General features: G+C 45.3%; 1 protein-coding gene across 1 annotated transcript in view; it reads right to left on the reverse strand.

The window, feature by feature from the left end:
- The window catches only part of SPNS2 (SPNS lysolipid transporter 2, sphingosine-1-phosphate), a 230,792-nt gene extending 217,401 nt beyond the window's left edge, over positions 1-13,391 (reverse strand). Inside the window, exons 1-2 of the mRNA XM_064166684.1 lie at positions 13,363-13,391; positions 7,433-7,527 (exon numbers count right to left, since the gene is read on the reverse strand). Coding sequence (XP_064022754.1) covers positions 7,433-7,454 — 22 coding nt within the window. The 5' untranslated portion in view covers positions 7,455-7,527; positions 13,363-13,391. The remainder of the gene's footprint in view (positions 1-7,432; positions 7,528-13,362) is intronic.
- Between the last annotated feature and the right edge of the window lie 2,423 nt (positions 13,392-15,814).

Here is a 15,814-nt window from a genome sequence, read left to right on the forward strand (position 1 = left end):
TTTGTGAGAAAGCATGGCCAGAATGCAACTGGTTCATAAATGACAATGATACCTTACCAGCAGCAGCCTGAAGCACCTTGGACTTCCAAACCCCTCACCACTGCCCAGCAGTAGGATACTTTTATCATTAAGTACTGAGATGGTTGCAGTTTTGATGTAACAAGAACAGCACAAGCTACAGAGAGAGCAAATGACTGATCTTTAAAGATAATGCTGCTAGGATAATAAATGCCATTTCATTAGATGGGCAGAGAGAAAGAAGAAGATTCTAAGTGTAGCTCACCTGTCCAGATAGCTTGGCCACACCAAGCTTTTAGCTGCACCATATTCTCCTATCGCTTTGGCCTTCAGGGCACCCACAGAGTGGCTGCCACCGCTCTGTAACGGACCCAGTGCCTGCCTAGCCCTGTATGATAAATAATTAACACTGAACATGCTTACAAATCATATTTTCCTTCTGCTGCCTCCATGCATTTCACTCACTGATGATGAGGGACCTCATGGGGCTGTTGAGTAGCAGCACCTCACTCCAGCAGCTGACCTTGACAGCCTGTGCTGTGAGGAGCAGGGGAGCACCTCACACAGTAGGCTTTATGGGAATAGTGGAATTACTCCCACTTGGTGATGCTGACTGATCATTCAGGCTACATGGTCCCTGCCACAACAGGGGACTGCTTTGGGTACTAACATTGTGCAGACAGGACTGAACAGAATCGAATCAATCAGGTTGGAAGAGATCTCCAAGCTCATCCAGTCCAACATAGCACATCAAGCAGACCATGGCACTAAGTGCCTCATTCAGGCTTTGCTTCAACACCTCCAGACACAGCAACTCCACCGCCTCCCTGGGCAGCCCATTCCAATGCCAATCACTCTCTCTGCCAACAACTTCCTCCTAACATCCAGCCTAGACCTCTCCCGGCACAATTTGAGACTCTGTCCCCTTGTTCTGTTGCTGGTTGCTTGGGAGAAGAGACCAACCCCCACCTGGCTACAGCCTCCCTTCAAGTAGTTGTAGAGAGCAACGAGGACACTCCTGAGCCTCCTCTTCTGCAGGCTGCACACCCCCAGCTCCCTCAGCCTCTATTCATAGGGCTGTGCTCCAGGCCCCTCACCAGCTGTGCCTTTGACCAAATGCACTGTTTCCTGTCTGGTTTGTTTAGCAGCTTTATTTCAGGCCAAAGAACAATGAGGATAAGGCTAAATAACAACGAAGATACTTTTCCTCTGCTGACTGGGAGGTGGTGAATCTTTATAGATGCTGCTGTACCCACCGGTAAGTGCTGTTTCCCTTGGGAGTGCTTCCTCTGTGCCTGCTGTGGTCATTCAGCTGGACAAAGGCAGAGTCTGTTACTCTGCAGCTGCTCTGTGTGTGTTCAAGCTTCCATTCACCTACACCAAGCCCTGAGCTCCACCTTCTCTTCAGGCTAGGGACCAGGCTATCAATAGCTTCCTTCTCTTCTAATTAACAGAACTCAAACCAAATTGCTTAGAGACAGTTCAGCCTTTTAAGTTTCTGCTTTCCAGCAGCAAATTAAACCAAAGCAAATTTTCAGTGGAACACATTAAAAGAACCCAAAAGTGTTAAATCTAAGGAAATGTCTGCACTGAGTTTAGCTTTCAACTGAAAAGTGAGTTTGGTTTGATTCTGGGAAGAGGGGCAGAGCAAGAAAACAAGGTAACTTTGAAAAGATTGCCTTTAAATCAATAATAAACTAATAAAATCAATTGATAAATATTAATTAAAACAAAATAAAAGTGAAATAAACAAATTCAAATAAAAAATAAATTGAATAACCCAAATGAAAAAGAAAAGCCCAAATGAAAAAGAAAAGCCCAAATGAAAAAGAAAAGCCCAAATGAAAAAGAAAAGCCCAAATGAAAAAGAAAAGCCCAAATGAAAAAGAAAAGCCCAAATGAAAGCAAATGTTAAAAAATAATGAAGGAAAATAAATTAAACTAAAAATCAAACCAAAATAAAATAAAAATTCAATAACAAGAAAAATTAATTCGACTTTTAAAATAGTTTACAAGAATAATGTGAATGTTAAAAATAATGAAGCATGATAAATTAAAAATTAAACCAAAATTTAAAGAAAAGAAAATAATAAAACCCCCAAAATTAATGTGAATGTCAAAAAAAAATGAAGCAAAATAAATTAAATATTAAACCAAAATAAAAGAATAAAAACTAAATAGCCAAAATTAATGTGAATGTTAAAAAAGAATGTAGTATAATACATATAAACCTAAATTAAAAGAATAAAACTGAAATAAAACTCCTAAAATTAATGCAAATGTTAAAAAAAATGAAGTTAAAGTAAAATAAAAATTAAACTGAAGTTAAAAGAATAAAAATGAAATTAGAAAAACCTCCAGATTAATGCAAATGTTAAAAAATAATCAAGCAAACTAAGTTAAAATAAAAATTAAACCAAAATTAAAAGAATAAAAATGAAATAAAACTCCCAAAATTAATGCAAATGTTTTAAAAATAATGAAGTTAATGTAAAATAAAAATTAAACCAAAGTTAAAAGAATAAAAATGAAATAAAACCCAAAATGTGAATGTTAAAAAATAATTAAGCAAAATAAATTTAAAAAAAAAATTAATAAGAAAAAATAATTTTATTTTTAAAAATAAAATGAACCAAATTAAAAATAAATTAAACCAATTTTTTAAAAAGTTTTTTTATTTAAATAAAAACCAAAAATCAATTCAAATTAAAAAAAAAATTCAAATTACAAAATAAACCCAAATCAATTAAAATAATATAAATTAAATAATTTTTAAAAATTAAAATGTAATGTAGCAAAATAAAGTCAAATAAAAATTAAACCAAATTTAAATATAAATAATAAACTCCCAAAATGTATGTGAATGTTAAAAAAATAATTCAACAAAATAAGAGAATAATTGAAAAAAAAAAACAGAATTAATGTGACTGGTAAAAGTAATGAAGCAAAATAAATACAGATTAAAATTAAACAAAAATAAATTAAAATAATAACAATTAAATAATAAGAAGCCTAAATTTATGTAACTGGTAAAAAAATAAAACAAAATAAAATAAAAACTAAACCAAAATAAATTAAAAATATTTTTTTTTCAAAAAACATAAATTCTATTTAAAATAATAACAATCAAATTTAATTTGGTTTAATTTATTCTTATTTTAAAGAAGTTTTTTTATAATTTAAATAAAAACCAAAATCAATTCAGATTTTAAAAAAAAGATGAAAAAACAAAATTCAAATTACAAATTAAATAATAAAATCAACCAAAATAAATTAAAATAATAAGTACTAAATAACTTAGAATCATAGAATCAGCCAGGTTGGAAGAGACCTCCAAGCTCAGCCAGTCCAACCTAGCACCCAGCCCTCTCCAATCAACCAGACCATGGCACTAAGTGCCTCAGCCAGGCTTTGCTTCAACACCTCCAGGGACAGCGACTCCACCACCCAGCCCATTCCAATGCCAATCACTCTCTCTGCCAACAACTTCCTCCTAACATCCAGCCTAGACCTCCCCTGGCACAACTTGAGACTGTGTCCCCTTGTTCTGTTGCTGCTTGCCTGGCAGAAGAGCCCAACCCCACCTGGCTACAACTTCCCTTCAGGTAGTTGTAGACAGCAATGAGCTCTGCCCTGAGCCTCCTCTTCTGCAGGCTGCACACCCCCAGCTCCCTCAGCCTCTCCTCACAGGGCTGTGCTCCAGACCCCTCACCAGCTTCCTTGCCCTTCTCTGGACACCTTCCAGCACCTCAACATCTCTCTTGAATTGAGGAGCCCAGAACTGGACACAGTACTCAAGGTGTGGCCTGAGCAGTGCTGAGTACAGAAGAGCCCAACCCCATCTGGCTACAATATAAATATTCATGACATTATTAATTAAAATAATATTCAAATAAAATCCTTCCTATAGAGGCAAACCTCAGGCTTGCTTTTTGAGGCAGCAAGATATTTTTGGTGTTCACAAGAGGAGGGTTGTTCTACTTGAGAGCTGCACGAAGGCAGAGTGTACCGCACGCTAATTGATTTGCCTAAACATATCACACTGAGCTATAATAAGAGTATTTACAGCAGCATCTCCAAGCTTTCTCTGAACCTAAGCCCCCGTTCTGCTGAGAACCAATAGCTGCACTTCAGCTATTTTGCACCAGGATGTTACCAACTATCTCAAACAGACCAGGCAGAGCAAGCAGAAGCATCCAGAAAAAGGAGTAGGAGCAGATCCGGAGGTCAGGCTCAGTCCAATACGCAGCTCAGTGCCACAAGTGTCTGTGCTTGCTCGTAGCTTGTGAGACCTGCACAAGCAGCTGCTCCTCCCTCCCCCTCCTTAGTTACAGCAGATGCAAGGAAAGAGAATCTAAACCAGTAAGAGAAACATATCTTGCTGTATTTGAAGCACTGTAAGGTCCCTAACTTGGTTACCAGCCTTGTGAGAGCAACTTCTGCTCCTTGTGGAAGCACTTCCACACCTGGCACTTTGTGCCTTCAGTCACAGTGATATAGCCCAAAATAGAAGAGATTTTACCCAGGTTCTCCTGTTTTCCCTCCCCTTCTGCCCATACCAGCAGTGACTGCTCATTGCTCTCTCTGCTCCATTACCTAAAGCAACCTTTGCAAGAGGAACTGGGACATGGGAAAGATTATGGCAGAAGCCAACTCTGTTTTTTCTATCCAGCAATGGCTCCAGGTGGTCAATGCCTCCATCATTTGCTGTTGCCTTAGAAATGGACTTTCCATAATCTCCTTGTACAGGAGATGCAGTTAAAAAAAAAAGAAAACCCACAGACAAGAGAAATGTGGGCAAAGGAGCCTGGAAAAGATGTTTTGTTGCTCAGTAAGAGCAAAACTGGGTCAAAAACACAAAAATAACGAGGCGGGAGGCAGAAAGTCATGGATCAGGAATCCTCCAGAAGTTTAGAAGACTTCTGCTGCTCTCTCAATGTTTTAGACCTCATCTGTAAAGTGAAATGCAGTCACCTCTGGCTCATCTCCATCTGAACTTCCAATCTTAGAGGACTATGTCATGGCTCAACACTGGAGATGATAACAACACTTAGGTCCTGTGTTATGGCATTTGCCCCTTTGGGCACCTGTGAAGACCTTTGGTGTGCCTGAGCTCCCTCCAGGATTCATGCAGCCTCAGGAGGCGCAGGTCTGAGGCTCTGCTCTCCTGCTCAACAGGGATAGGGATGGCTTCCTAGAGCTCACTCCCTCTTCTGGGAAGTTGTGTGTGTCTCCCCCTCCCCATGAGCACATCTGTCCTTTAGGTTCCTTAAAATTTTACAGTGGTGCTTTAATATTAGTCTACCTTCACCCATGACTGTTTCCAGAAGAGGTTGCTAAATTCAGGGTATTTTTCCCTGCCTGGATAAGACCAATCTTATTCTCATAAAAAATAAAGTTTTTACCACATAACTTGATCTCCAGCCCAAGTTTGCAGGAGGGGAAACAGCCAGATCCCTCCAGGCATTTCCAGCTAACATTGCTCAGATCCTTCTCTACATTTTGTGATCATCCTGTAACTCACTTTCCCTGGCTCTTAGAATCAGATGCACAAACACTGCCAGATGCCCATCATTCTCCATTCCCCCTCAGGCAAGGTCCCCTCAATCACAGTTAGAAATCCTGAGAGCCACTTGGTGTTCCTAAACCATCTTATTCCTGCCCCAGTTTGTCATTGCAGGGCTATTTGTGGCCATATGTGCCTTTTGAAAGGGACAAAAGACTCACACTTAGGGCAGAGATTTTCATCTGCTTTGGTTTTTGTTTCTTGTCTCAATTTCTGCTCCAGTTCCCTGCTTTGATTTTAACCCAAATAATTTTAATGGCTCTCTACATATATATATTTAACATATCCCTGGTTTGAGTGAGGGACAAATAGAAATGTCACCTCTGTGAGCCACTCACAGTTTAGCAGCCGACATATGGCCCAACAGCCTGACTCCAGTCCCCTGCCATGAGGACAGACACCCACGCACTGGACATGCAGTCCAGAAGGATCTGCAGTGCCCACATCACACAACCCTCCAAGGCAAGCCCAAAACTTGACAACGAGGCTTCAGCTGCCATGTGTCAAAGAGCACAGAGAAGCTCAGGTCACTGCAGGTGACTGTGGTCCCTAAGAGGACACTGCTGAATGAGTGTCCCCAAGGTCAGGCCACTGCAGGTGTCTCTGGTCCCTAAGAGGACACTGCTGAATGAGTGTCCCCAAGGTCAGGTCACTGCAGGTGTCTCTGGTCCCTAAGAGGACACTGCTGAATGAGTGTCCCAAGGTCAGGCCACTGCAGGTGTCTCTGGTCCCTAAGAGGACACTGCTGAATGAGTGTCCCCAGGTCAGGTCACTGCAGGTGTCTCTGGTCCCTAAGAGGACACTGCTGAATGAGTGTCCCCAAGGTCAGGTCACTGCAGGTGTCTCTGGTCCCTAAGAGGACATTGCTGAATGAATGTCCCCAAGGTGAGGTCACTGCAGGTGTCTCTGGTCCCTAAGAGGACACTGCTGAATGAGTGTCCCAACAGCCCTGGGAAAGTGCCATGCTGAGGGGGAGGCAAGCTCCAAACAGTACCACTTAATGGGAACATCAACCTTTGTTCCTAACCTGAAATTGCTAATCACTCACTGTAAGCATGAATACAACAGAATGCATGGAATCAAAGAATCCTTTTGGCTAAGAGCTTTAAGATCATCAAGCCCAACCACTAGAAAGAGCTCATCCCATATGCTCTCTTGTGGATCATTTTCATCATCCACACCTCAAGCACTTCAGCATCACCAGCAGCAGCAGCCTTTTCAAGAGCTGCAGGCTGGGTCTTTACACATTGAAGCAGGCAGCAGATCTCCTGGTATCACAAAGAGGAGCTACAGAATTAGGTCTGTTAATGCTGCCTGTAAAATTTCACTGCAACAGATTACCATAGAGACCCAGAGTCTGATCCCATCAGCACAGCTATGAAAAGACTCCCACTGGCCTCATTCTTTAAAGGCAGATAGGTTCCCTAAGATTTTAGCATGGGATCTGTCTAAATGCACCTGATGGGAGCACATCTGTCACTCATTAATGCTTTAGAGAACGCCACTTCTCACAGCCCATTGCCTTTTGCTGCTAGATTTCATTGTCTTGCTGTTATCTACACAGGCTTTGTTAACTCAGCTGCTCTCCAGCTCCTGCTCTTGGATGCACTTTGCCTCACAAACACCCAGTGACATTGGTGTCCCTGCTTTAGCAATGGCAGCCCAAAGCACACTGACATCACTGCTGCAGGAGATGGGGCAGGAGCAAGGTACCTTGGTGATGTAGAACAGCTGGGTTTGAGAGACTCAGCAGCAAGTTTTGACAGAGTTGGGCTTCTACATTTAAATGACTACATTTAAATTTCTGCCATAATTCCTTTTGAAAAAAAGGGAATTCTTGGAGCCTACCTGGAAAATCCTCCTGATCCATTGAGGAATCTTCCAGCAGGACACTGCTGTCAGCTGGGGTGTCACTGGCAGGATGCTGTTCTCTCTTCAGCTTTCTGCAGGAGGAGACCAAACCAAACAAGCAGAATTAAGGACATAGAAACTATTTGCTCCCCACTTTTGGTTGGACTTGATAATCTCAAAGGTCTTTTCCAACCACAGTCATTCTGTGATTCACCTTCATACTCCTGGGGGGTGCTTGTTCAGATCATGACACCAAGCTAGGAGCAGGTGTTGATCTGGTAGGAGAGACCTGCAGAGGGACCCTGCCTGCCTGGCTGGATGGGTGGGCAGAGGCCAATGGTGAAAGGCCTGGAGCACAGCCCTGTGAGGAGAGGCTGAGGGAGCTGGGGGTGTGCAGCCTGCAGAAGAGGAGGCTCAGGGATGACCTCATTGCTGTCTACAGCTACCTGAAGGGAGGCTGTAGCCAGGTAGGGTTGGTCTCTTCTGTCACGTGATCAGCAACAGAAGAAGGGGACACAGCCTCAAATTGTGTTGGGGGAGGTCTAGGCTGGATGTTAGGAGGAAGTTGCTGCCAGAGAGAGTGATTGGCATTGGAATGGGCTGCCCAGGGAGGTGGTGGAGTTGCTGTCCCTGGAGGTGTTCAAAAAAAGGACACTTAGTGCCATGGTCTGGTTGACTGGATAGGGCTGGGTGCTAGCTTGGACTGGATGATCTTGGAAGTCTCTTCCAACCTGGTTGGTTGATTCTATGATCTATTTTTGCATGATTGCTTTGGGGTTTAATGCTGATAAAGATAAATTTAATTTCTGCCTTGCTATTCCCTCTGAAACCAAAGGCAGACATGTAAGTAATTTGAAGGCAATCACCTCTTTTCACTGCACTTTCCCATAAAGGAAAGCACTGAGCAAAGAACCATCCATACATCAGTGCTGTAACATCCTCCAGGGAGGTGCTCATGGAACACCAGAAGGCACTGGACTGGATTGCATCCTCAGGACTCTTAGCTTACATGCAAGGCTCCCAAAGACTGCATTTGGGAACTCTTCCAATGAATTAAGAGGTTGCCTGTGGTCACTTCAAAGTGGTACATAGTGATTATTTTTCTTTCCCTTTCCTTGTTTGGATGAGCTTGAGGTTACTTTAGGTATGCTGCCAATTCCCACTCATTAATCTTTTCACCATCTGCTTCTGGTGACTTGTGTGCACCAGACACCTTGGATTTTTACCATCCACAGCTAATGCAACTATCTGAGAGCCCCTTGCTCACTCTCCTCCTTTCCCTTTCTTCCAATCCTCAGCAAGGAGAAGTGGGAGAGGATAAACAACAAGAGTGATCCTGTTTTTCACCAGATAGTTTGACTCAGCATCTCAGAACCTGCACCAACACATCATGTCATGGTGCAGCAGCAGCTGTTAGCCTGTTGTGGTTGTATTTCTATCATTTTTCCCTGGTTTTAGAATCACAGAATCAACCAACCAGGTTGGAAGAGACTTCCAAGACCATCCAGTCCAACCTAGCACCCAGCCCTGGCCAATCAACCAGACCATGTCACCAAGTGCCTCATCCAGTCTTCTCTTGAACACCACCAGAGATGGCAACTCCACCACCTCCCTGGGCAGACCATTCCAATGCCAATCACTCTCTCTGGCAGGAACTTCCTCCTAACATCCAGCCTAGACCTGCCCTGGCACAACTTGAGACTGTGTCCCCTTGTTCTATTGCTAGGTGCCTGGCAGAAGAGACCAACCCCACCTGGCTACAATCTCCTTTCAGGTAGTTGTAGACAGCAATGAGCTCTGCCCTGAGCCTCCTCTTCTGCAGGCTGCACACCCCCAGCTCCCTCAGCCTCTCCTCACAGGGTTTGTGTTCCAGGCCTCTCACCACCTTTGCTGTTCTTAAAATATTATCCCTCAGTTTTGTTGCTAACAGCCATAGTCCAAGCCCTTTCCACAAGAGGAAACTCATGTTCACTAGGAGCTGTGTAGAGCAGTGCCATCATCATCAAGACAGAGCCTCACAGATTCATAGAATGATAGCACTTGGAAGGGACCTTAAAGATAATCCAATCCCAACTGCCTCCTGGCACTGTCAGGGATACCTTCCACTAGCCCAGGCTGCTCAAAGTCTCTCCCAACCTGGCCTTTAACACCTGCAGGGAGGGAGCATCCATGACCTCCCCGGGAAGCCTTCTCCAAAGAAATCTTTCACATCTTTGAGACAGAAGTCGAGTCCACAGCATGACTTTCTGCCCTATGTAGGCACAGCTACAAGGACCCACAAGGAGACAGTTTTCTAGATGAAGCTAACCCAGCAGTAAAAATACAATAGAAAAGAAATGTGTGGGATGAAAGGGGGCTACTGGATCCACACCAAATAAAGGAAAAGATGTTTGGGATATCCCAGTCCCAGATGGACCACTGGTCACCAAGGCTGAGGTCACAGACACTCAATGTTTGGCACCTTTGTTTGAACACTTGGGATTGAGTTCACATTGCTGCTCAGGTCTGTGTGCTGGCTGGAAGAAAGAGCCCCCAGGGCCAGTAAGAGGTACCAAGGGTGGATGCTTTGAAAAATAAATGCAAAATAAATATATGAAAAGCTTCTTCCTGTGTGTGATCTTCCTGCCAGAGAGTTAATAGAGCACAGCTAGCCCACTGGGAGTCTGCTCTTTAGCTGGCAGACCATGCCAGAGCCGTTCCATCTGCTCACAGAGTGGAGCAGCACTTCAAGCCAGAGCAAGAAATACCCCTCAGATTCAGATCTGATGGCACTTCAGCAAAGCCTTAGGGTCACTGCTGAGTTTTGAGGTCCAAAAAAGCTGCTGATCACACCACAACAGACAACTTCATCCTGCAACAAGACCTCTGTGCAGAAGTCAGAGGAGCTGTTATATACCTTATTAAAAAAGAAAACCCAAACCAACAATCCAACTGCATTTACAGGTTGGAAACAGCCCAGATGACAATTCAGGTCTAGATTCCCTTCACTTCAAGTCTGTGCACATGTTCTGACCTCAGTGAAGTAGAAACATTGCCAGTGGAAAGCTTTACCTTTGTATACATAGGGACAGAGAAGACAGCTCTGCAAAAGACACAAAGCTTTCACTTCATCCAGACAAGGAAGAGCAAAATTCAGTGTTCAATACTAAGTGGATGAGGTTTGGAGGTGGTTGTCTTCTTTGTATTTTTTAAACAATTCTGCTTAGTCTTTGGACTTGGTGATCCTGAAGGACTTTTCCAACATGAACATTTCTGTGATGCTCCTTATCAAAACCAAAGGCAAGCTGTGAAGGTGTGCATTTGTCTCATGAGGTTCAACAAGACCAAGTGCAAGGTCCTGCATCTGGGTCGAGGCAGTCCCAAGCACAGATCCAGGCTGGGCAGTGAGTGGCTGGAGAGCAGCCCTGAGGAGAGGGACTTGGGAGTGCTGCTGGACCAGAAGCTCAACAGGAGCCAGCAGTGTGCACTTGTAGCCCAGAAAGCCAACCAGAGCCTGGGCTGCAGCAGGAGGAGTGTGGCCAGCAGGTTGAGGGAGGTGATTCTTCCCCTCTACTCAGCTCTGCAGAGACCCCACCTGGAGTACTGCATCCAGTTCTGGAGCCCCTGTTACAAGAGGGATGTGGAGATGCTGGAGTGTGTTCAGAGAAGGGCCAGGAGGATGCTCAGAGGGCTGCAGCAGCTCTGCTATGAGGACAGACTGAAGGAGTTGGGGCTGTGCAGGCTGGAGAAGACTCCATGACTCCCAGGTGACCTTCTTATGGTCTTTCAGTATCTGAAGGGGGCCTATGAAAAAGCTGGGGAAGGACTTTTTATGCCCTCAGGGAGTGACAGGACTAGGGGAAATGGAGCAAAGCTGGAGGTGGGGAGATTCAGCCTGGACGTGGGGAGGAAGTTGTTGAGCATGAGAGTGGTGAGAGCCTGGAATGGGTTGCCCAGGGAGGTGGTTGGGACCCCACAATTGGAGGTGTTTAAGGCCAGACAGGATGAGGCTGTGGCCAGCCTGCTCTAGGGTAGGGTGTCCCTGCCCATGGCAGGGGAGTTGGAACTAGGTGATCCTTGTGGTCCCTTCCTACCCTGACTGATTCTGTGATTCTAAAAAGTAGTGCAAAGCTCTGAATTCATTTGTGAGGAAGCATGGCCAGAATGCAGCTGGTTCATAAGTGACAATGATACCTTACCAGCAGCAGCCTGAAGCACCCTGGACTTCCAAATCCCTCACCACTGCCCAGCAGTAGGATACTTTTATCATTAAGTACTGAGATGGTTGCAGTTTTGATGTAACGAGAACAGCACAAGCTACAGAGAGAGCAAATGACTGATCTTTAAAGATAATGCTGCTAGGATAATAAATGGCATTTCATTAGATGGGCAGAGAGAAAGCAGAAGAGACTGGAAGAGACCAGAGGAGGACCTCAAAGGTTTCTTCCACCTTCAACAGTTCTACTATTCTATCAATTCCTGCCTGGGACAGGAAACAGCAGAACAATATGAGGACAGTTGGCTTTTTGCTATTCTGATGGCTAAGAGGAGCAGGCAGTTCCTGCCCACTCAATTTACTGAGCTGCCAGGGATAAAAGATCAGCGAAGAGAAGCTGTCTGACAGGCTACAGGTCTAGACCCTGTGCTGAGCTTAGGTGTGGTTCCATGCTAAACAGCACACCTCTGCACTTAAGAGAATAAGAGTTAATAGAGAAGCAGAAAGGGAAGACACAGTTTGCCCTGAAGGCTAAAGGCAGCAGTCAGCCTCTTTTGCTCTGCAACAGCCAGAGGGGTAGCAGGAGTGCCGCTCACAGGCGCAGGAGGAAGAGTCAGAGAATAGATGCTGAGGGAGCTAATCAGGCTGGTGCTAAAATATGCATGGGCACTAAATAAAATATCAAGTGATATAAATACATCTCTGTCCCTGTTCGTGCTGCTCTGCCAGGGAAGCACAGCTGCCTAAATGGCTTCAGCAGGGCTTTCTTCTGCACTGCACTGAAACTCGTGCCTCAGCTGATTACTCTTAACAGGACACAGGAGTGTCCTGCGGCCAGGCACCAATCACGTTAGGTATTTCCCCACACACCTGTGACCCATTAAAGCCCTAGGATTGCTTCTGAGCTTGGAATCTTTTGCAGGTCTTTGCTTTTAAGCAGAGCATTATGAGCCAAGCATTTAAAAATCCCTTCAGTATTCTGCTTCCCATGCAGTGGGACTTCTAAAATCACCATTATTTAGTTTTGCATGGAGGTTTCCAGCTGAGTCTCTCCCCAGGTGCAGGTCAGTGCACATGAAGTGGCAACCAGTGCAAGTGCTGACATGCTCCATCTCTCCCTGTGCCTTTGGACACAGGCTTGTGGCTTCTTGCTCCCCACACAGCACAACTGGGATCCACCACACCTCTGCTCTTTCTACATCAAACCTGGCAAGCAGCTGCTGAGAGCCACAGGCTCCTGACATTTTCACACTGGCATCCTTTTATGTCCCCACTTGGAAGCACAGGACAAAGCAAGGCTGAAACAACTCTACAAGCTCCCTCTCCAGCACAGCCACCCTGGGCACAGCCTTTCAGTGTCCTCCCCCAGAGCAGTGGCTCCTTTTTGGCATTGTAAGGCACTTAAAAGATCATAAAGCCTGGAAAAGACCTCTAAGATCATCAAGTCCATCTGCCAACCCTTCATCACTGCACCCACTACACCATGCCTACATATTTTAACACCTCCAGAGATGGTGACTCCACCACCTCCCTGGGCAGCTGTTACAGTGCCTGACCACCCTTTCAGTAAAGGAATATTACTAATGTCCAAATTAAACCACCCAGATGCAACCTGACCACCCTTTCAGTAAAGAAATATTACTAATGTCCACCTTAAACCCCCCAGATGCAACCTGATGCCATTTTCTCTCATCATATCACTTGTTAGTAGGAAGAAGAAACCAGCACCTACCTTGCTCCAACGTCTTTTCAGGGAGTTGTGGAGAGACAAAAGATCTCCCAGCAGCCTTTTCCACAATAAACAACCCCAGCTGCCTCAGCTGCTCCTCATCAGGCTTGCTCTCATCAGCAACCCAGCTGGCCTCAATCACAACTTGAGTAGCTGCAGTTTTAGCCCTCTGTTTCTAACAGCAGATTCTCTGCTCTTCCTCTCATGCCCAGGTCCCAAGGACAATAACTGTTTTTGATCAGCATCTTTTGACCTCGTGATGTGACTGACAGCTACAGCTTCATGACATTGCAGTTGTTTTTTCCCAGCCCTTCCAATATTGCAGGTAATTAGAGACAGAACAAGGAGGAATGGCCTCAAGCTGAGGCTGGCTGGGTTGGAAAAGCCCCTCAGGACCACCAAGTCCAACCTAGAACCCAGCTCTACAAGATTCACCTTAAACCATAGCCCTAAGCACCACATCCAAACCACCCTTAAACACACCCAGGGTGGGTGACTCCACCACCTCCCTGGGCAGCTCATTCCAGTCCCTGACCACTCTCTCTGTGAAAAACTTTTTCCTAATGTCCAGTCTAAACCTCCCCAGCCTCAGCTTGAGGCCATTCCCCCTTGTTCTGTCTCCAGTTACCTGTGAGAAGAGCCCAGCAGCAGCCTCTCCACAATGTCCCTTCAGGTAGTTGTAGACAGCAATGAAGTCTCCCCTCAGCCTCCTCTTCCTCACACTAACCATCCCCAGCTCCCTCAGTCACTCCTCATCAGATTTATTCTCCAGGCCCTTCTCCAGCTTTGTTGCCCTCCTCTGGACCTGCTCCAGCACCTCCACATCTCTCTTGTATTGCAGTGCCCAAAACTGAACACAGTACTCAAGGTGTGGCCTCACCAAAGCCTAGTCCAAGGGGACAATCACCTCCCTGCTCCTGCTGGCCACAGCATTTTTAATGCAAGCCAGGATGCCATTGGCCTTCTTGGCCTCCTGGGCACACTGCTGGCTCCTGTTCAGCTCCTATTTGTAGTCTATTGTCTATTTCTGCCAGCAGCTCTCCAGCCACACTGCCTCAAGCCTGTAGCATTGCTTGGGGTTGTTGTGACCCAAGTGCAGGACCTGGCATTTGGCCTTGTTGAAACTTAGCCCATTAATGTTGGCCCATTGCTCCAGCCTATCCAAGTCCCTCTGCAGAGCCTCTCTACCCTCATTCAGAGCAACACTGCCACCTAACAGAGGTTTCCAGGCACAGAGATGGCTGAAGACCCCATAGGCAGGGCACCACATACTGAGGTGCTGAGCCCAGCTCCACCTGTTTAATGAGGGTTTGCTGGCCAGGCATCCCAGCCCTTTGGCTACACACAGTATTGTGTTCCTGCATCCCATGCTCAGGCTGAGGGGAGATCTCACTCCACAGCTACCTGAAGGGCAGTTGGAGAAAGATGGAAGGTGGGGGTTTTTTCCCCAGTAACAAGTGATGGAATGAGAGGAAATGATCTCAAATTGAACCAGGAGAGGTTCAGATTGGATATTAGAAGCAACTTCTGACTAAGTTGGAGGAGCCAGGAGCAATGGTTGGTGTTGAGGTTACTATAATGGGAGTGTTGAATGTCTGTTCCCCATAAAAACCTCCAGCAGTACTGATGGGGCTTAATGACAGACCCCTGGGCTTTGTCAAGGACCAAAGAAGAAGATGGGATCACTTCCTCCACAGACTCCTGCTTCACCACCACTGCTCCACTTGCTCTGGTCCCAACGCTCTGGAGGCAGCACTCAGTGCCATGGTTTAGTTAATTAGAATGGTTAGGTGATAGGTGATCTCAGAGGTCTTTTCCAACCTGGTTAATTCTCAGATTCTTCACCAAAAGGGTTCTGAAAGACTGGAACAGGCTCTCCAGGGAGATGGTTGAATCCCCATCCCAGGAGGCATTCAAAGGATGCAGAGATGTGGTGGTTTAGGATTCAACCACCTCCCTGGAGTTGCCCCACTCCTCCACTTAGACCAATTGGAAGGGTATTTCATTCCTCTGCACTGCTGTCTTTAAATGTCTGAGCTGAGAGCCACAACCCACATTACACAAATGAAAAAGGAGCCTGGTGTTCAGCAGTGCTGGCTCAAGTTGGCTTTTAGTGGAGATTTAGATGAAAGCTCACCATCAGCTAAAATGTCTGCTGCCCAGTAGAGTCCTCTTCCAAACATGAGCTTGAGCCATGAGGCTAATTTCTGCAGCCACTGAGAGGGTTTTATCCAGGGTCTATTAGCCATTGTAACAGCAGGCAGCACATTACCATGGAACAACTCACAAGAAAATAGCTCAGATTTACAGTGCAACTGAACAAACTGGGAGAGAAATTAAGTAGCCCCAGGTGTAGCCCGAGCAAGCTCACTGTAACAGGAAACAAGACTAAGTGAAAACTAAGCAGGAATCTCTCCAGGGGCATGTGTTTCTCCTTCTCCTACAGATTTAATAG

This window comes from Pogoniulus pusillus, chromosome 27 (genome assembly GCF_015220805.1).
Source record: "Pogoniulus pusillus isolate bPogPus1 chromosome 27, bPogPus1.pri, whole genome shotgun sequence".
NCBI classification, from domain to species: domain Eukaryota; kingdom Metazoa; phylum Chordata; class Aves; order Piciformes; family Lybiidae; genus Pogoniulus; species Pogoniulus pusillus.